Below are 19,089 nucleotides of genomic sequence, written 5' to 3' on the forward strand. Positions count from 1 at the left end.
CAGGGGGTGGCAGGGGGGTATTAGAGGGAGGGGAGGGGGGGTATTAGGTGGTGGTGGGGGTGTATTGCGGGGTGGCAGGGATGTGGAGGAGATGGAGGCAGTGGGTAGTGGGTGAGTAGGGGTGGTGTGCTTTGGGGGTGGGTTGGGGCAGGAGGGATGTCGTAGGTTTGCTGGTATCCGTTGTGTTGGTTTCCGTTTCCATTAAAAGCTGTTTGTGCAAATGTCTGTGTGCCTGCGTGGGAGGGGGAGGGAGCACAGGGGCCACCGGGAAAGGGCACCCAAGGGCTACAGAAGCCCTGCTGAGCCCCAAATCACAGCCAGCGAGCCCCAAAGGGCACCAAGACACAGCCAGGGCCGACTCAGTGCCCACAGGGCAGGCAATGGCAGGGGGGACAGCACGGACACCGGCTTCCCCGGGCAAAGCAGCCCTTTGGTGGGGCAGCCACGACAGACAGCTCCTTGCAGGACTCACGGACACAGCCCCACGCAGAAAGCAGCACGGGGCCCCTGGGACAGGGGACACGGCTCGGGGGCTGGGGAGGGCACAGACACGCCCCAACAAGGCCTGCAAGGCCTCCATCTTGAGCACGACCAGCGTCCCCTCCAGCAGGGACAGGGCTCGCTGCAAAGGCCCTCAAAGCCAATCAAGACAATCACACCCTTCCTCAGGCCCACCTCACTCAGCCCAGAGACCGGCTTTGCCTCCCTCACCCACCAAAATAACCCAAATCACCCCCAGAAAGGTGAGCGAGGGAGGGAGCTGCAGGCCAGCCAGGGAACCCCCTCCCCTTCTCTGCCTCCACCGTGGGCAGCCGCAACAACTATGAAGGGGGGAGTGGGTGAGAGGGGTTGGAAATAATAATAAAAAAATACCTCACTGCAGCAGCCAGAAAGTGCCTGGAAGATTCATCCCTCTTTATTGCCTATTTCCCATCCGAGATCCACAACGTGGGCCAGTGCAGCCAACGACGACTTCGGGGAGCCACCTCAGCTTTGCGGGTGGGGCTTGCAGAAGGTGCGGGGTGAGGTCCCGTCAGAGCAGCCCCCAGCACCGGCGGCCGTAGGGGATAAGCCCCTTCCTTCGGGCAGTCTCAGTGATGCCGCTGGGGTGTGCTGGGAGCCCCTCTGGAGCCTGCACAGGCGCGCTCTCGGTGCCACCAGCATGGTATGGCGCAGCTCCCGGGGACGCTGCTGCTTAGCATAACACCGTAGAATCATTAAGGTTGGAAAGGACCTCTAGGATCATCAAGTCCAGCCCTCACCCAACACTCCCACGCCTCCTACTCCATGTCCTGAACTGCACGTCTACACATTGATTGAACACCCCAGGGGTGGTGACTCCCCCACCTCTCTGGGCAGCCTCTGCCAATGCCTCACCACTCTTTAAGTAATGAAATTTTCCCTTATCTCCAACCTAAACCTCCCCTGATGCAGCTTGGGGCCGTTTCCTCTCGTCCTGTCACTGGTGACTTGGGAGCAGAGACCAACCCCCCCCTCACTCCAGCCCCTCTCAGGCAGCTGCAGAGAGCGAGAAGGGCTCCCCTCAGCCCCCCCTTCTCCAGGCTAAACCCCCCTCAAGCTCCCTCAAGCCGCCCCCCAGCACACTTGTGCTCCAGACCCTGCCCCAGCCCCCACTGCCCTTCTCTGGACACGCTCCAGCCCCTCAAGGCCCTTCTTGTCCCTTGAGGGGCCCAAACCTGAGCCCAGCACTCGAGGTGGGGCCTCCCCAGGGCCGAGCACAGGGGCCCCCATCACCTGCCCACGCTCCTGCTGGCCACACCAGGGCTGACACAAGCCCGGGGGCTGGTGGCCTCCTTGGCCACCCGGGCACTGCTGGCTCATGCCCAGCCGGCTGTCAGCCAGCACCCCCAGGGGCCTTCTCCGCCGGGCACTTCCAGCCCCTCTGCCCCAGGCCTGGGCGCGCTGCCTGGGGTTGGTGTGACCCAAGGCTGCAGCACCTGGCACTCGGCCTTGTTAAACCTCACACAACTGGCCTCGGCCCATGATCCAGCCTGTCCAGGTCCCCCTGCAGAGCCTTCCTGCCCTTGGGCACATCAACACTCCCACCCAATTTGGTGTCATTTGCAAACTCACTGGTGGCACACTCAGTCCCCTCATCCAGGTCCTTGATAAAGATATTAAACAAGAGTGGCCCCAGCACTGAGCCCTGGGGAACCCCGCTTGTGACCGGCCGCCAGCTGGATTTAGCTCCCTTCACCACAACTCTCTGGGCTCGGCCAGCCAGACGGGGTTTTTACCCGGCAAAGCGTCTGCCCGCCCAAGCCATGAACCGCCAGCTTCTGTAGGAGGGTGCTGTGGGAGACACTGTCAAAGGCTTTGCTAAAGTCCAGGTAGACAACGTCCACAGCCTTTCCTCATCCCCCAGGCGGGTCCCTGGTCATAGAAGGAGCTCAGGGCGGTCAGGCAGCACCTGCCTTTCATGAAGGCGTGCTGGGCTGGGCCGGACTCCCCTGGCTGTGCTGCACTCACCTGGTGAGCTCACTCAAGATGAGCCGCTCATAACTTTCCCCCGGTACCGAGGTCAGGCTGGCAGGCGTTGTAGTTCCCTGGACCCCTCCTTCCGGCCCTTCTTGTAGATGGGGCATCACATCGGGCAAGCCTCCAGGCGTCCGGGACCTCCCCCGTTAACCTGGGGCTGCTGATAAATGATGGAGAGTGGCTTGGCCAGCTCCTCCGCAGCTCCCTCAGTACTCTGGGCTGGACCGCACCCAGCCCCGTAGGCTTGGGAGCATCCAGGTGGAGCAGCAGGTCGTAAACTGCTTCCTCCTGGATTATGGGGGGTTTATCCCACTCCCTGCCCCTGCCTCCCAGCTCCAGGGGCTGGATACCCCGGAGATAACTGATCTGACTGATAAAGACTCAGGCAAAGGTGACATTTAGCACCTCAGCCTCTTCCACATCCTCAGTGGCAAGGGTCCCCCTGCATCCAATAGAGCGTGGAGATTCTCTTTGGTTCTCTTTTTGTTGTTACTGTACTGGTAGAAACACTTTGTTATCCCTAACGACAGTGGCCAGGACTGAGTTCTAGCTGGGCTTTTGCTGCTCTGATTTTCTCTCTGCAAGACCTAATCAGATCTCTGCACTCTTCTGGAGTTGCCACCTCGCCTTGAGTTGCCAGACTCGCCTCGCACACTGAGCTGCCCCGATCGCTGTCCTTGCCCCAAGACTGCCACAGCTCTCGAGGGCCACCGAGTTATTCTGCTCGAGAGGAGGAGGAGGAAAAGAAAAAAAAAAGAAAGATCCCCAACCATAAAGGAGCCTCAGTGCCAGAGTCAGAAGCTCTCCAGTTCCACATGCCGCTGCTGCCGAAGCCCTTGGTGCGTCAGGGCCATGGGCCAGGAGAAGCACCCCATCCCACAGGCCGAGGGGCTCAGGCAATGCAGCACGCAGAGGCACAGCCAGAGTCCCCGATGCGTTTGCCGTGTGGCACAAGGGGGCTGCAGGTGCACCTTGGGCCCTGTACACCTCGCCTGAAACACCTTGGGTTTTTCTACCCCTGAAAAATGCCCTTTCAGGCCAAAGGCACTTGCACCCACAGCCCCTGAGAGCCAATGAACCTGCACGTTGTGGGGGCACCCCAGACCCCCCTTAACCCTTTCCCTCCCCAGGAGGAGCTGGGGAGGCTCTTGGGGCATGGCAGAACACAGACTGCCAACACATTCCGTCCCGGGAGACCCCAGAGAGTCCTTAGCGGCCAACCAACACAACGAACCATGGTGCAGCCACAACTGCTGCTTCCACCAAGTGGCCCCCGCGGCCCCCCAGCACCCCGGCTCCTCCAGGCATTTGTGCTCCCCGAAACCACCTCCTCGCCAGGTAGGGACAAGCCCAGCCCTGCGGCCCGGGGACAGCTCTTGGGGGCAAGAGCCGAGCTCACTGCTGGCCATTGCTCCTGTCTCTCTTTCAGGCTCAGCCAAGATGTGCCCACTGCCCGGGCAGGAGCAGCCCTTCCCCACAGCCTGGGCACCCCCACTGGCAGGGGCACCCCACGCCCCACAGGCACCACCAGCAGGTACGGCACCCCTCTCTGCTCGGCCACCCCAACACCTTCAGCATCCCCGACCCGCGGGCACCTTCAGCATCCCCACCACCACCCCCGGCCCCCCGGCAGATATGGCACAGGGCCGCAGCAAGCCCGAGTGAGCATCCCTGTCCTCATCTGGATGACGTGTGCCCACCAAATCCAATTTCCAGATAATTAACCCAAATACTTGGCACCACCTTTCCCTCCCGTTACACCTCCTAGAGGCAAAGCTCCTCCCCAGTTTCCCACCCCATCCCGCTGGCACAGCAGCTCACCCCACGGCCGGGATTCGCACCGGCCACAAGATCCCCGCATGCCTGGTGCAGAGCCGGGGGACGTGGCAATGGGGGCTGGCTCAGCGGGTGCCCCTGGAGGGTCCCCGCAGCCCAGCACCGCTCCCACTCTCACCCACAGGGCTCCAGAGGGCTCCATGCGGCTGCTACTTTGACCCCCGGGTTTTCCACGTTGAGTGGACAAGCACCACCCTGCCTCCACCACCCACCACCGCGCTCGCCCACAGTGCTGCTTCTCTGCTGGGTGCTGCCCTCTGGGGTGCCGGGGTCTGCGGAACCCCCCCCGGCCTGGGCAGCCCCACGCACCCCCCAGGGCCAACGGCAGCACTTCACAGCCTCCAACCATCAGGGCAGAGCGGTGGCCCCAGCCCCTCCGCTGCTGCCCCCATCCAGCCCTGGCTACGAGTACATCCAGGACCAGTTTGCACAGATCAACATCTCCAGCGGAGACACCCCCGCGGGGGCACCCCTGCGCAGCAACATCGCCCCGGGCACCCACCGCCCCACCAGCCCCTCTCCTGCCCCCCACAACCAACCTCTGGGGGACCCGGCAGCCGACCTCACGCTGCCTGAGGAGGTGCCTCTCCACGAGGCCCTGAGGCTCTTTGGCTGCTCCCTGGATGAGCCGGGGATCAGCCAGGAGGGTGCCAGCAGCAGCCCCACGCCTGGGAACCCAAGTGCCACCAGCGCAGGCATCCCACCCTGCGACTTCACTGCGCTCTCTCTGCCCAAGGAGCTGCTCAGCCCCAACTACAGCGTCCCCGAGAGCACCGAGGCCATCCTGAGCCTGGAAGGATTCAGCACCGTGGGGCTGGAGCTGCAGGAGCCATGGGGGGATGCGGGGATGGAGCTGCCAGGGCCCCAGCCTGCCATGTCAGGGGTGAGGGGCAAGAAGCGGGGGAAGAGCCACTTGCCAAAGGCCCCCAGGAAGCGCAGGGCTCTGGCAGGCAGCAGGGGGTGGCAGGGGGGTATTAGAGGGAGGGGAGGGGGGTATTAGGTGGTGGTGGGGGTGTATTGCGGGGTGGCAGGGATGTGGAGGAGATGGAGGCAGTGGGTAGTGGGTGAGTAGGGGTGGTGTGCTTTGGGGGTAGGGTTGGGGCAGGAGGGGATGTCGTAGGTTTGCTGGTATCCGTTGTGTTGGTTTCCATTTCCATTAAAAGCTGTTCCTGCAAATGTCTGTGTGCCTGCGTGGGAGGGGGAGGGAGCACAGGGGCCACCGGGAAAGGGCACCCAAGGGCTGCAGAAGCCCTGCTGAGCCCCAAATCACAGCCAGCAAGCCCCAAAGGGCACCAAGACACAGCCAGGGCCGACTCAGTGCCCACAGGGCAGGCAATGGCAGGGGGGACAGCACGGACACCGGCTTCCCCGGGCAAAGCAGCCCTTTGGTGGGGCAGCCACGACAGACAGCTCCTTGCAGGACTCACGGACACAGCCCCACGCAGAAAGCAGCACGGGGCCCCTGGGACAGGGACACGGCTCGGGGGCTGGGGAGGGCACAGACACGCCCCAACAAGGCCTGCAAGGCCTCCGTCTTGAGCACGACCAGCGTCCCCTCCAGCAGGGACAGGGCTCGCTGCAAAGGCCCTCAAAGCCCATCAAGACAATCACACCCTTCCTCAGGCCCACCTCACTCAGCCCCAGAGACCGGCTTTGCCTCCCTCACCCGCCAAAATAACCCAAATCACCCCCAGAAAGGTGAGCGAGGGAGGGAGCTGCAGGCCAGCCAGGGAACCCCCTCCCCTTCTCTGCCTCCACCGTGGGCAGCCGCAACAACAACTATGAAGGGGGAGTGGGTGAGAGGGGTTGGAAATAATAATAAAAAAATACCTCACTGCAGCAGCCAGAAAGTGCCTGGAAGATTCATCCCTCTTTATTGCCTATTTCCCATCCGAGATCCACAACGTGGGCCAGTGCAGCCAACGACGACTTCGGGGAGCCACCTCAGCTTTGCGGGTGGGGCTTGCAGAAGGTGCGGGGTGAGGTCCCGTCAGAGCAGCCCCCAGCACCGGCGCCCGTAGGGGATAAGCCCCTTCCTTTGAGCAGTCTCAGTGATGCCGCTGGGGTGCTGGGAGCCCCTCTGGAGCCTGCACAGGCGCGCTCTCGGTGCCACCAGCATGGTATGGCGCAGCTCCCGGGGTCGCTGCTGCTCAGCATCTCGTCTCGCATGCTGACCTGCTCCGAGCACCGTCATCAACCGATAACTACCGTCCCCTGCACCAGCTGCACCACCACTGCCCGCAGCTCTCAGGGCCCACACAGAGTTATTGTGCTCAAGTGAAGTGGAAACGAAAAAAAGAAAAATCCCCAAACCCAAAGGTCAAAGAGCCTCAGTGCCGGAGGGTGAGCTTTCCTCTCCCCATGCTGCTGCTGAAGCCCTTGGGGCCATCAGGGCCATTGGGCAGGCGAAGCACCCCACCCCGCAGGCCAAGGGGCTCAGGCACCCGATTTCCTGCCAGGGAATTTCTGGGAGGAGGTGTGGCATGCAGAGCAGGCCTGCTGCCCCTGGGTGCCCAGGTATCCACCCCGCTCCCCCAGCCGCAGCCGTGGGGCCACTCCGTGCTGGAGCGGAAGCCGTGGCAGCCACCGGTGCCCAAGCCCATCCCGAGCGGGGGGAAGGCTTTCCTGGTGAGGAGCGATCTTGTAAAGGTGTTGCTAAAGTCCCTGGGCTGGAAGGCGCTGCATGGGCAGGTGGGTGCCGAGGGTTCCGTGTTCGGGGGCAGGGACGGTGACACTGGAGCATTGCCTGACTCCGGAGATTGGTAGAGCACGGAGCCCCCAGTGCCATAGGGGAAGGTCGTGGCCGCCGCCTGTGCCTTCCAATCCCACTGGTGGCCCAGCTTCTTCGCCACCTCCCTCTTGTTCGGAGGTTCCTTCTTGGAGACCTTCCAGCAGAGCCAGACCACCCTGATGCTCTCACCGCACCGGTGGCTTCGGCGGGCGAGGTGCTCAAAGGCCCTGCGGGCGCTCCCCAGCCTATCGTACTCCACCAGGGCACAGCGCTTTCTCAGCAGCTCGGGGAAGAGCGACGTGTATTTCTGCACATCCGAGAGCAGCTTGCGGCCCGGCTGCAGGATGCGGATGGATACAATGGCACCAAAGGGGCTGAACATACTCATGATGGTCTCGATGAAGTTCTTCTGGATCGGCAGCAGCTCCCAGGCCAGCAGCAGTTTGCTGGGGGAGAAGCTCCGCAGGGACTCGGAAAGGGGGACCCGCCGCCTCACTTTGGTGCCCTCCTTGTTCACTTCCAGCAGCTCCGAGAACCGCAGGGCGTAGCGTGTGAGCCGCCAGTCACGCGTCAGGTATTTCATCTGTGGGAGAAAGGGAGCCACTGCGTCCCCATGAGTGTCCCCAGGCAGGGACCACCCTCAATCCATCATCCAGGCAGGCTGAAGGCACGGCAAGGCACCATCCCCCTTTCACATGAGCAGATGCCGGTCTGCAGCAGGTGGTCTCCAGTGCCCCCTGGATTGCAGCAACAAGCTGCCGCTTCCCAGTACCTCACACCACCAGCACCTCACTGCGCTTTTTCGGTTAAGGGATGGTCTCTCCCAAAGCAGCGCGGGGGGACAACCGGCAGAAGAGGCAAATCCAGCCCTGAGGACTGTTCACTGCTTCCCCAGCCACCCTCCCTGGTTGCAGAACTGCTGCAGCACATTGAGGGCAGGGAGCAGAGCCCAGCTCTGCACCACCAGCACTTCCCTGGGACACAGACAGCCTGAGGGGAGCCCGGACCTCCCCACACACCCCACCAGAGACAGACAGAGCACACCCAGACACCCTCCACCCAAAGGCCCTTTCCCACCCTGGCTGGCAGGTGCCATGGGCTGCCTACCTCCTTGAAGGACGTCAGCAGTTTGATGCTGACGAAGCCCATCTTGTTCTTTTGGACATGTTTCAGAAGGCAAGCATCCTTGGACAGGTTCTCATCAGAAAAGTAGAACTCCACCTGGGACACAATCCTGCGGACCAGCTGCGGGTCGGGGGTGGAGGAGCTGCAGTCCAACAGATCAGCCCCACAGACATCGCTTTCATCAGAGAAGCTCCTGGCAGAGCAGCAGAGACAGGGGTGTGAGCTGGTGGCCTTTGGGACGCACAGCACTGCCTGGTCTCAGCTACAACAGTGCAGACGGCAGAGACACCGCAGAGACCCAGGGCCATCAGCTACAGGGGAGCAACGCCAGCCTGCACCCCGTGTGCCTCCCGATGCTGGGAGCACCAGTGCCAGACCGTGAACCCCAATCCATCCCAGACAAGGGACACATTCCCTGGGGGACAAACACGAGGCAAGAGCAGGGCTCAGCCCCCCCACGCATCCCAGCGGACACATACCCATTGAAGCTATTTAAGAGGTCCTCCTCTCTGATCACGGCGAGCGAGCAGCTCTGCGGTGGAAGGAGATGCCACGCCGGGAAGGAACTCCTTTGTTCCAGCTGAGGGGTGCTGCAGCTGGGCTGGGAACCGAGCCCTGAGGCCACCCCGGAACTACCTGATGACATTGTCCTTCACCTGGGACATTACAAAGGAGAAGCACAGTGGTAGGAGGCTTCCCAACTGCAGCCAGCCCCAGGGCAGAGCCCTGCTCTGGGCTGCAGCCCCCAGCCCAGGGATGGGGGAGCAGAGGCAGCTCATTGCTGTGCCCTTACCTGCTTAGCAGTGCTGAGAAAGGCAGAGAGAGCTGGCTTTACCTCCTAGAGACCTGCAAGCAGCAGGCCCCAAACCTCCTCTCCTCCAAACTAAGGCTCCTAAAAGACAAAGTGACATGAAGAAAGGTAAAGCCCTTAGAGGGCCCAAGCTGCTGGCTTATAAAGGCAGCCACTCAGAATGAGCTGCAGCAGGCAGTTATGGGCCTGCCCCCTCTGAGACCCACCAGGCTCCAGGTGAAACCTGTCTGCTGGTTAAACAGCCCCAGCTCAGCCCCGGGAGCAGCCATGATTGCTAAGCCAGGCCAGGTGGGCAGGGGAGGGGCAGAGCCACTGGCCCTGGTACCGGTACCCAGTGGTGCCCGGTGGTGCCCAGCAGGGTGGTGAACTGCTGCCATGAGGCATCTTGATCTGTGCCTCAGTTTCTGTGTCTTGTGCAGAGGCAGTAACAGTGACATGGAGGTGGAAGGAGGGTTGAGTCCAGGGCACTCTTTGGGCTCCTGGTGCTGCCAGAGTGACAGGCAAAGGTCTTTCTTCCTGCAGCACTATTCCTCATGCCAAGGAGAGGGAGCAGAAGAGCCCCAAGAATGGGCTGAAGCCCAGGGAAGGGCACAGGCCCCCTGGGAGGGGGTGACACTGTGGGGCAGGACGGCCCATAGCTTCAGTATGAGCTGGCGAAGGAGGACCAGGATGAAGCTCATCCTTGGTGCTTGACCTGCCACCATGGGCAGCGTGGAGATGGGGACACGGCTGTCAGAGCAGCGGGGGCTTGGGCAGGCAGGGTGGCCGTGCCAGGCCGGGGGCAATGCCAGGGCACGGTGGGCTGCCCAGGCGGCCGAGAACCGGAGCTGCCCATCTGTGCAGGCATGGGGTTTAGCCGATGTTGCTCTTTGCCCTGTGGCCACAAGGACCAGCCAAGGGCTCGCCACGCGTCCACCCTGAGCTCTCAGAACAACCTGTCACCAGACTGGCAGCACCTCCCATGCGGGCAGCCTGGTCCCCGGCTGCAGCACTGCAGTCTCCCCTGCCCAAACACCCTGCCCCAGCCATGCAGGGCTGTTGCCGATGAATCCCCGGGCTGTGCCGCACTCTCCAGCTCAAAGCTCGTCCTTCTGGGATGAGTCCCGGGGACCGGCAATGCAGAACCTCTTCTGGGGTGTCACAAGCCCCCCGTTTTCCCTGGGGGCGGTGCACTTGCTGTCACCCCCGTACCACCTCCTGCCCCTCTCTGCTGGTTGGGAAGCGTGTGTCGGTGAGATGGTGGGTGGAAGAGAATGTCCTGGGGTGAGAGGTGGCCTGCCTGGCAGGGGAGCTGGCAAGAGCCACGGTCCCTGAAGGGTGGTGGCACTTGGTGGCAGGGGACAACGAGGGCACACCTCACCTGAACTTGCAAAGGGTGGCAGGACACTACAGGGCCGAACTCCACCCTCCCCCCCCATCTACGTTGCCTCTAGACTGGAAGTACCTGCTGCTGCCAACCAGCCTTTGCCCACGCGCGGGCACGGCCTGTCCCTGGCAGGCAGCAAGGGGCCGCGCAGGCAGCCCCGCTTCCCCCGCCCTTCGCTGGGCTCCCATTGCCGAGCCCGGCAGCTCCCCGGCCTGCCAGCCCAGCCCCGCAGCAACGCTCGCGCCGGAGTCCCTGCAGGGATTTGCCCCCCGGGGAGGGGCGGTGGAGCCAGCAGCGAGCCGAACGGGGCCGTGGGCGCGTTCTAACGGCAGCATTCTGAGCTGCGCTTCGCTTTCCACCTGCAGCCGGCTACGCTCGGGGTCAGGAGGGGCTGCTCTGCTCCCCGGGGGGAAATAAGGCCCTCGTTCCAGCCCTGAGAGCTGGTATCCGAAGTGGAGGAGTTGCACTCTTGTCACGGTTTTAGGTGGGGTAGAGTTAATTTTCTTCACTCGAGCTGGTATAGTGCTGTGCTTTGGACTTCGCGTGGAAAAACAAATGTTGAGACAACACGCAGATGTTTTGGGCTGTTGCTGGGTAGCGCTTGTACTAGTCAAGGACTTTTCTAGCCTCCCAGGCTCTGCTGGGTGCACAAGAAGCCGGGAGGGGAGGGGGCAGAGCTAAGAGAGCGGATTCAAACTGACCAAAGGGATATTCCATATCCTGTAACGTCATGCCCAGTATGTTAACTGGGAGGGGCTGGCCGGGGGAGGGAGGGAGCAATCGCGGCTCGGGGACGGGCAGTGTCGGTCGGCGGGTGGTGAGCGGTTGTATCGTTCATGTTTCTGTGGTTTTTTTCCCTTCATTTTCCCTTTCCTTTCCTTTTCCATTTTATTATATTAACATTATTGTCATTACTATCATAATCATTATAATCATCATCATTTTATTGTAATCCTTAAACTGTGCTTATCTCAACCCACAAGTTCTTTTGCTCGTCCAATTCTCTTCCCCATCCCACAGGGGTGGGGGGCAGTGAGCGAGCGGCTGGGTGGTGCTCAGTTGCCAGCTGAGGCTGAACCACGACAACTCTACATCAAGGAACACCTTGAATGTATCGAAGCCAACGATGGTGATAGTGGCTGCTCTATCGAATGCCTCTGGGTTAAAGTCAAAGGGGTCATATCCAAGCAGGACCTCACAGTGGGCTTCTGCTATCAACCTCCTAACCATGGTGACGAAGCCGACAAAGTGATACTCGGGGCACTAAAGCAAGCTTCTGGCCAACAGAACCTGGTCCTGATGGGTGACTCCAACTACCCAGGCATCTCCTGGAAGAACAATACGGCAGCTTGCATGTCATCTACCAAGTTCCTGGAGTGTAGAGAGGACTCTTTCCTGATCCAAATGATAGACGTGCCAAGCAGGAAGGAGGCGCTGCTGGACTTGCTATTCACAAACCGGGAAAGCCTGCTTTGTAATATCTCGGTTAGTGACAGCCTCGGCTGCAGCGACCACAATATTGTGGAGTTTGGGATCCTGCTGAGTGTGCTGAAGGCCACCTCTAAGACATGGGTTCTAGACTTTAGAAGAGCAAACTTCAGTGTGCTCAGGGCTCAACTCGGAGGGATTCGATGGGAGGCTTCCATGGAATACAAAGGAGGTAGTGAGAGCTGGGAATTCTTCAAGAACTCCCTATTGGAAGCACAAAACCAGTTTATCCTCTACAAAGGAAGAGGAAGTAGGCAGAGCAAGAGGCCCCCATGGTTCAACCATGACCTCCTGGGTCTACTCAAATCCAGCAGGGAAGCACACCAGAAATGGAGAAGTGGAGGATTGTCCACAGAGAACTACAAGGGCATAGCCAGAGAGTGCAGAGACGCAGTCAGAAAAGCAAAAGCCCAATTTGAATTGAAACTGCCTGTAGAAAGGGTTCTTCAGACGTGTCAACCACAAGCAGAAAAAGAAGGAAAACATAGGCCCACTGTTAAACGGAAAAGGAGAATCAATCACCAAGGCTGCAGAAAAGGCAGAGGTCCTCAACACCTTCTTCACCTCGGTCTTTACCAGCACTGCAGGGTCCCAGGCTTTGGGAACAAAATTGCCAATTGAACCAAACACCGACCCACCGTCGGTGAAGGAAGAGTTAGTATATGAACTACTAGAGGAGCTTGACCCCCACAAATCAATGGGCCCTGACGACATCCACCCGAGGGTGTTGAGAGAGCTTGCTGACATCATCGCAAAGCCGCTCTCCATAAGCTTTGAAGAAGTCAGGGAGAACGGTGGACGTCCCTGAGGACTGGAGGAAGGCAAATGTTACCCCTAGCTACAAGAAGGGCTCGAGGGAGGATCCGGGTAACTATAGGCCCATCAGCCTTACTTCAATCCCTGGGAAAGTTATGGAACGAATCCTCCTGGGGGCCATCACAAGTCAATTGAAGCACGTGATTGGGAAAAGCCAACATGGCTTCACTAAAGGCAGATCGTGCTTGACTAACCTGGTGGCCTTCTATGACAAAGTGACTTGCCTGGTGGACATGGGGTGGGCGGTGGACATTGTCTACCTGGACTTCTCCAAGGCCTTTGATACGGTCCCCCATAGTCTCCTCCTGGAGAAATTGGTGTGTTATGGCCTAGAGAAGCGGTCTGTGCAGTGGGTGGGGAACTGGCTGACAGGCCGCACCCAAAGGGTGGTGGTAAATAGCTCTTTCTCAAACTGGCAACCTGTCACTAGTGGAGTCCCCCAGGGATCGATATTGGGCCCAGTGTTATTCAACATCTTTATAAGCGATCTGGATAACGGCATCAAGAGTAGCCTGATGGAGTTTGCTGATGACAGCAAGTTGAGTGGGGAAGCAGACACGCCAGAAGGGAGAGCTGCTCTGCAGGGAGATCTGGATAGGTGGGAGGAGTGGGCCAGCAAGAACCTTACCAAGTGCAACAAGGAGAAGTGTAAGGTCATGCACCTGGGAAGACATAATCCAGGAGTGCAGTACAGACTGGGATCCACCTGGCTGGAGAGCAGCTCTGTGGGAAGGGACCTGGGGGTCCTGGTGGACAGAAAGCTCAACATGAGCCAACAGTGGCTGCTGTGGCCAAGAAGGCCAACAGGCTGCTGGGTTGCATCAAAAAGGGCATCGCCAGCAGAGAGAAAGAAGTCATTATCCCACTCTACTCAGCGCTTGTCAGGCCACACCTGCGTACACACCTGTGTACAGTTCTGGTCCCCTCTATACAAAAAGGATGTGGCCAGGCTGGAAGGGGTCCAGAGAAGGGCCACCAAGATGATCAGAGGACTGGGAAGCTGCCGTACGAGGATAGGCTGGGAGAACTGGGTTTGTTCAGCCTTGACAAAAGGAGGCTCAGAGGGGATCTCATCCCCCTGTACCAGTACTTAAGGGGTAGTTACAAAGAAGATGGAGACTCCCTTTTTACACGGAGTCCCATGGAGAGGACAAGGGGGAATGGACACAAATTGCTCTTGGGGAGATTCCGATTGGACACCAGAGGCAAATTTTTCACACTGAGGAGAGTCAACCATTGGAATAATCTCCCCAGGAAAGTGGTTGACTTGGCCACGTTGGACACTTCAAGAGTCGTCTGGACAGGGTGCTGGGCCATCTTGTTTAGACTCTGCTCTTCCTAGAAAGGTTGGACTAGATGACCTCTGAGGTCCCTTCCAGCCCCTGATTCTGTGATTCTGTGATTCTGTGATCATTAGAAATAATAATAAAAATAATAATAATAAAAGCTATTTATGACACGGCCTTTAGTCACTGAATGATTTGCCCCAGGGCTTTGTTTTTGCAGTTTGGCTCGATGACAGATTCCCCCACCCACCTCTGCCCCGTAGTCCGCATCAGCCCAGACCCCCAGGACACAGAAAGGGAGAATAAAGCCCTGCTGGGGCAGAAGCTCCACCAGCTCAGCCCCGCCGGAGCCACCATCACAATGTTTCACAAGCGCACCCCCCATGCTCCGGGAGGCTGTGTCCACCTCGCTGCCCAGGTCACTCATGTCCTCTGTAAAGGACAGGTCTCGGCATGAGAACGGCGACCGGAGGGGAAGAGGTCCTTTCTCCTAACAGAGCAGGGTGGAGGGGCCAGCACGAGGTTCCCCCTCCCACAGTGATTCAACCCTGACCCAGCAGGATTCCCCTTGAGGGAGAGGAGGCACCTTTGTCCAGCGGTGTCGGAGACAGAGGTGTGAGGTCACCAAACTGAAAGACAAAGGCATTACAAGGTGAGTGAGGCTTATGGAGACCAGACCTGAAGTTGGCATCTATTTCCAAGCAATTTTAACAAGCAGCCTAAGTGCTCCAGAGGAGGCACGAGCATCAGCAGTGCCGGCGGTGAAAAGCAGAAAGCAAAACCAACCACATATTTTGGGGAAAAGCCTGGCGCTGGCATTGAAGCCTCTGGGCAAACACCACACGCAACAATCCAAGGCAGGATGGAGCTGTGGAATGAAGGGAGAAATTTTTCTGTCTGCCATGTCAGGGCCAAGTGCTGCCACAGGCTGAAGGATGGTGCCTTTTCTCCAACCCTCTGCATCTCTCGGGCAGCTGCTCAGGCATGCCAGCTATTCCCCTCTCCGGGGGCTCTGCCATCACTCCACCCTGGGCAACTCTGTGCAAAGCCTTCGCATTCACGTCACGGAAGTGCTTTGCCTTGCAAGGCCGCCGTGTCAAGTGTAACCAGAGAGCTGGGGATATATTGGGTTCTGGAGACGTGTTGTCTCCCTCTGTGACGAGGTCTGAAACACTAAATTGCTGTAACAGTAGTGTTGAAAAGTCATGCAAAGTTGGGCAGCGGAAGGCACTGAGGAGAGCAGGAGTTAAAAAGTGAGCGATGGAAATGGAAGGACACGATCCATCCTCTTTTGCTGGGAAGAATCAGCCTCCTCCTGGAGAACAGAAATATTGCACGGGTTAAAAGAAGGCAAAACCTGATGGATGAAAGCCTGCCACAGCTAGGTCTTGCTGGAAGCCACTCTCTGCCTTTCATGTTCCTTGAATATGAATAAAGACAGAGGTTTTGCAGGGAATAGTGGGAACTTGCAGCACTGCTGACTTGGGGCAACAGCATGGGCCTAACGGGGGTGGGGGGGAAGCGACAGGCATTTGTTTTGCCTGGCTCCCCTACATGAGCTCCAGGGAAGGAAGAAAACAGGTATGAGCTTCAAGGAGCAAATGAGATCAGTTTCAAACTAACAGTAGTTGCTATATTGCTATCACAAGTTGATCAGGGCCTTTTAAATCTAGGCATTTTTCAGAGGCAAAGAGTAGAAGTGACCTCAGCTAGGCAGGACAGGACCTGCCTGCAAGCCAGGCACCGGATTTACTGTCTGATTGGTTAAAAGAAAACTCCAGTCCATGCCCCCCCGCCCCACCCCCCAACACAAACAACCCACCGTTTCTCTTCTTCAAGTCAAAGACAGAGAGAGGGGCTGACTGTGCGTGTAACTGGAGCTTGCAGAGGCCTGAGCAAGTTCCGTGAACAGTACCACCAAAAGCTGCAGGGAAAGGAACTTTTGGAGCTTTCTTTGCTTGGTTTAGTTTTTTTGATGGGTCTTTGCCCTGGCAGGAATCCCGCCATCAGGGTTGGTGCCCACAGGTAATGGAGAGAAGTAGGGAGATCCTTTTCCTCCCTCCTCCAGGCTGCCAAAGGCCAGCTGATGCTCAACTGCCCCCAAACCCACCAGCTCAGCTATTAGCAAGCCAGGATGGAAGGGGCTCAAGGAGCTGGATTCTTGTGCCAGGCACTCAAAAAGCTCAGTACCTGCTTCGGCAACGATGGCTACAAAAACACGTTCAGGGCACAGCGCTGTTTGTGAAGCACACGTGTCCCAACCTCTTAAAGAGCTGCTTAGTGTGGGTTTGTTTCTAGGGAATTAACAATTCTCACCTCTCCCATTCCCGCAGTCGGCGTCTCCCCTGTTGCCTGGGCAACACGGTGCTCTACCAGATAAAACACGGATTCATCACAGAGCAGGCAAATCAGGTGGAAGGAACCAAAGCTGGCAGCACTGCGCAAGGTGAGGTCCCGGATCGCCATGGAGCTGGAAAACGGCCGGGAAACAAAATATTTGGGATGCGTTTTATACGTGCATCACGGCTGATGTGAATTCTTGACCCTGAAGGCACTGTGGGACACAGTGCTCTGTTCCTACCTCGAACCCAAGAGTATCAAAGCACTGTCAGAAATTAGTCCTATCCCCATCCTGAAAGGATACAGGAGACACAACGCTCCCTTCTGTACCAGGGCAGAGCAACAGTTAACCAGAGTTGCACGGGAGTAAAGGACTTGGCCTTGGCTTTCCAAGGAGCTATTTACGTGCCCTGAGCCCAATGCAGAAATATCTCCAAAGTGAAAAAGAAAATGTACCTGTAGAAAGACCATTTCAGCAAGACCTGTCTGGCTGCCTTGGGGAAGCTGGGAGTGCCCTCGTGATGCTTCAGGACATGAGTAACAACATTATCCAGCCAGCTAGCCCACTGGTCCAGAGAACTCTGCTGCTGCAGAGTGAGCTTGCAAGCCTGCTCCAGCTTCTGTACCATGCCTTCCTCACACTGGCACACCCACGAGGCTTGCTCCTGCTTGGGAAGAAGGGCTGACAGTTACTCACGCCAAGCCTGCACGGTTGGTCCATCCCAACCTAGGAATTCAGCTGCATTTCTGGTAGACAAGGACCCCAGACCAGCTCTGAATCATGTCTCCTCCGAGCTGCCCTGACCACAGTATTACTATGAGAACTATATTTTTGTTGGTAGCACTGCTTCTTACAGAAGCTCCTTAGTACCTTCTCCACTACTCACCGTGAGATGGCAGACTTACCCGGGAAAGTAACACCCAAACCCTTAAATTGTCCATTTAATTGCCTTTTGGTACTGGCAATAAGATGCTGGTTACCAGCAGACAACCTCATTAGACACTCCCAGTTCTAGACAAGACGACCGAGGAGCAGATACCGTAAGTTACCTGCACGTTGGTGAAGTCGACCCGATTGAGATCGCCGAGCATCTGGTTTATCTGGGAAGTGTTCTGCAGCACCGCACGGGCGGCCTGAGCCAGGCGGTTCAGCGACGCGTAGCTCCGTAACGTCTGCGCAAAGGCACTCACTACCCCCACCTGCAACACAGCAACGCAGGGCTCCGCGAGCAGGAGGCCACGGGGCTGGGAGGCAAACTCTTCTCAATGCTGAGCTCAAGCACACGCTGCGCATCAGCTGGGATCACCTGCACAGTCCCACCCACGCTGCTGCCCAAAGCATACCCGCGTGCTCCAGAGCAGCACTTTTGCACCACCTATCGTGTCTCGCAAACCAGCCTCTGCATTTCTTTTCTTTAAACTCAGAGGTTTCCACACTCTGCCTCTAGCAGAGACCGGCAAGGTGAGAAGCGGCTGCAAGAATCCATGGCTTCAGGAGAGGGGCAGTAGGAGCCTGAGGTCCAATCTCTGCAATGCCATTCAGTCCAGGGGGTGTCCTGCAATTTTTAGTAGGACAGCTTCAGGCCATGCAGAGATTTTCTTCCAGAAAGCTTATCTGCAATCCCGGGACATGGGAACGGCTCAATGGACAGGGCACCATCAGCCTCTGGTACAAAGGGACTGCCCTGCCTGTCCTCCCACTCCTTGCCGATTTGCCTTGATAGATATTCATTATATGGTGCTAGTCTGGAGTAGATGTGGCCAAACCCCAGCAGTGATTTCCAGTCCCTGCAGAAAACTGCAACGCGCACACACTCAGTCCCTACCCGTGACCTGCCCCGTGCTCCCTCTGCTTACCTTGGCCCGGACAATCTCGGGGGGAAGTTCACTCATTGCGTTCATCAGCCACCCTTCCAAACTCTTGGCAAAATTATCAACTGCTTGTGTAAGCGTGCCTGCAAAGAAGTCTGCAGAGTTAGAAAAGCTGCTCCATGGCGTCTTGGGACACCACTTTCTAGCTGAGAGCTGCTGTGGAAAGCACAGCCGCTGATCTGGGTAGCTGTGAGCTCAACTTAGCGTCAGGGAAACCAGCCGGGTCCTGAGATGCACTCAAACTTTTCTTCTTATTCTCTAATGTTGTTACTCAAACTTTTCTTACCCTTACTCCTCTTCTCATTTTTATTCTTACTCGGATTCTCATTTTTATTCTTACTCGGATTCTCATTTTCTTAGTCTTCTTCTTTCTTATCCTTCTCTTACACATAGTCCTTCTGAGCATTGTCCAGAGGGTGAAATATGCTCTGTAAAGACAGCCATGTGCCCCAGCATGGAGACTGACAACAGCAGCTCAGGGGGACGTGGCTTTCCAGAGCTGTCGTGGAGGCCTCGGGGAGGCTGACGCACGCGCTTCGCTGAGGAGGAGCCCAATCAGACAGAAAACCCTCAATGTCCCATCGCTAATCTCCCAAATGAAAGTTGACCCCAAATTTCCAGGAGGGAACCAACAGGCCTGAGGGTACAAGGAGAAAGCCTTCCTGTGGGTGTGGGAGTCAGCAAATAAACTTAGCAAGTGTGGTGTTACAAGAGCGTGGCTTGGGATTTACAGAGGCACAGGCAAACACACAGACGTTATTTGCAACACAGTCATGCAGAGTTTTGTGTTTCTCATGTCATACAGGAGGTTAACATTCTAGGGCAGCATTTGAGGGTTGACTCTTTATAGCATCTAGTCAAGTGGAGGGGCAAAATGAGAACCTCCTTTTGAAAAGCACTCCTCAAGACAGAATGAAAG

The 19,089-nt window shown here is 57.9% G+C and overlaps 3 protein-coding genes across 3 annotated transcripts; 1 reads left to right on the plus strand and 2 right to left on the minus strand.

Annotated features, from left to right (window-relative positions):
• The first annotated feature begins 3,400 nt into the window (after positions 1-3,400).
• On the plus strand, positions 3,401-6,616 carry LOC104050764 (proline-rich protein 22). Its single transcript, XM_064440332.1, has 4 exons — positions 3,401-3,837; positions 3,929-4,033; positions 4,460-5,281; positions 6,452-6,616. The coding sequence occupies exons 1-4, from the start codon at positions 3,655-3,657 to the stop codon at positions 6,614-6,616; spliced, it is 1,275 nt and encodes a 424-aa protein (XP_064296402.1). The 5' UTR covers positions 3,401-3,654.
• Positions 6,617-6,665: 49 nt separating this feature from the next.
• On the minus strand, positions 6,666-8,837 carry LOC135311203 (la-related protein 6-like). Its single transcript, XM_064440333.1, has 3 exons — positions 8,671-8,837; positions 8,174-8,384; positions 6,666-7,649 (listed from the first exon to the last, which is right to left on the minus strand). Exons 1-3 carry the CDS (start codon positions 8,835-8,837, stop codon positions 6,666-6,668), a joined length of 1,362 nt encoding a protein of 453 aa, XP_064296403.1.
• Positions 8,838-13,136: 4,299 nt separating this feature from the next.
• Positions 13,137-18,495, minus strand: LOC135311204 (DNA-binding protein RFX2-like). Its single transcript, XM_064440334.1, has 7 exons — positions 18,156-18,495; positions 17,349-17,498; positions 16,755-16,963; positions 16,275-16,428; positions 14,545-14,587; positions 14,209-14,390; positions 13,137-13,262 (listed from the first exon to the last, which is right to left on the minus strand). Exons 1-7 carry the CDS (start codon positions 18,198-18,200, stop codon positions 13,137-13,139), a joined length of 909 nt encoding a protein of 302 aa, XP_064296404.1. The 5' UTR covers positions 18,201-18,495.
• Between the last annotated feature and the right edge of the window lie 594 nt (positions 18,496-19,089).

Source organism: Phalacrocorax carbo, unplaced genomic scaffold (genome assembly GCF_963921805.1).
Source record: "Phalacrocorax carbo unplaced genomic scaffold, bPhaCar2.1 SCAFFOLD_239, whole genome shotgun sequence".
In the NCBI taxonomy this organism is placed as follows: Eukaryota; Metazoa; Chordata; class Aves; order Suliformes; family Phalacrocoracidae; genus Phalacrocorax; species Phalacrocorax carbo.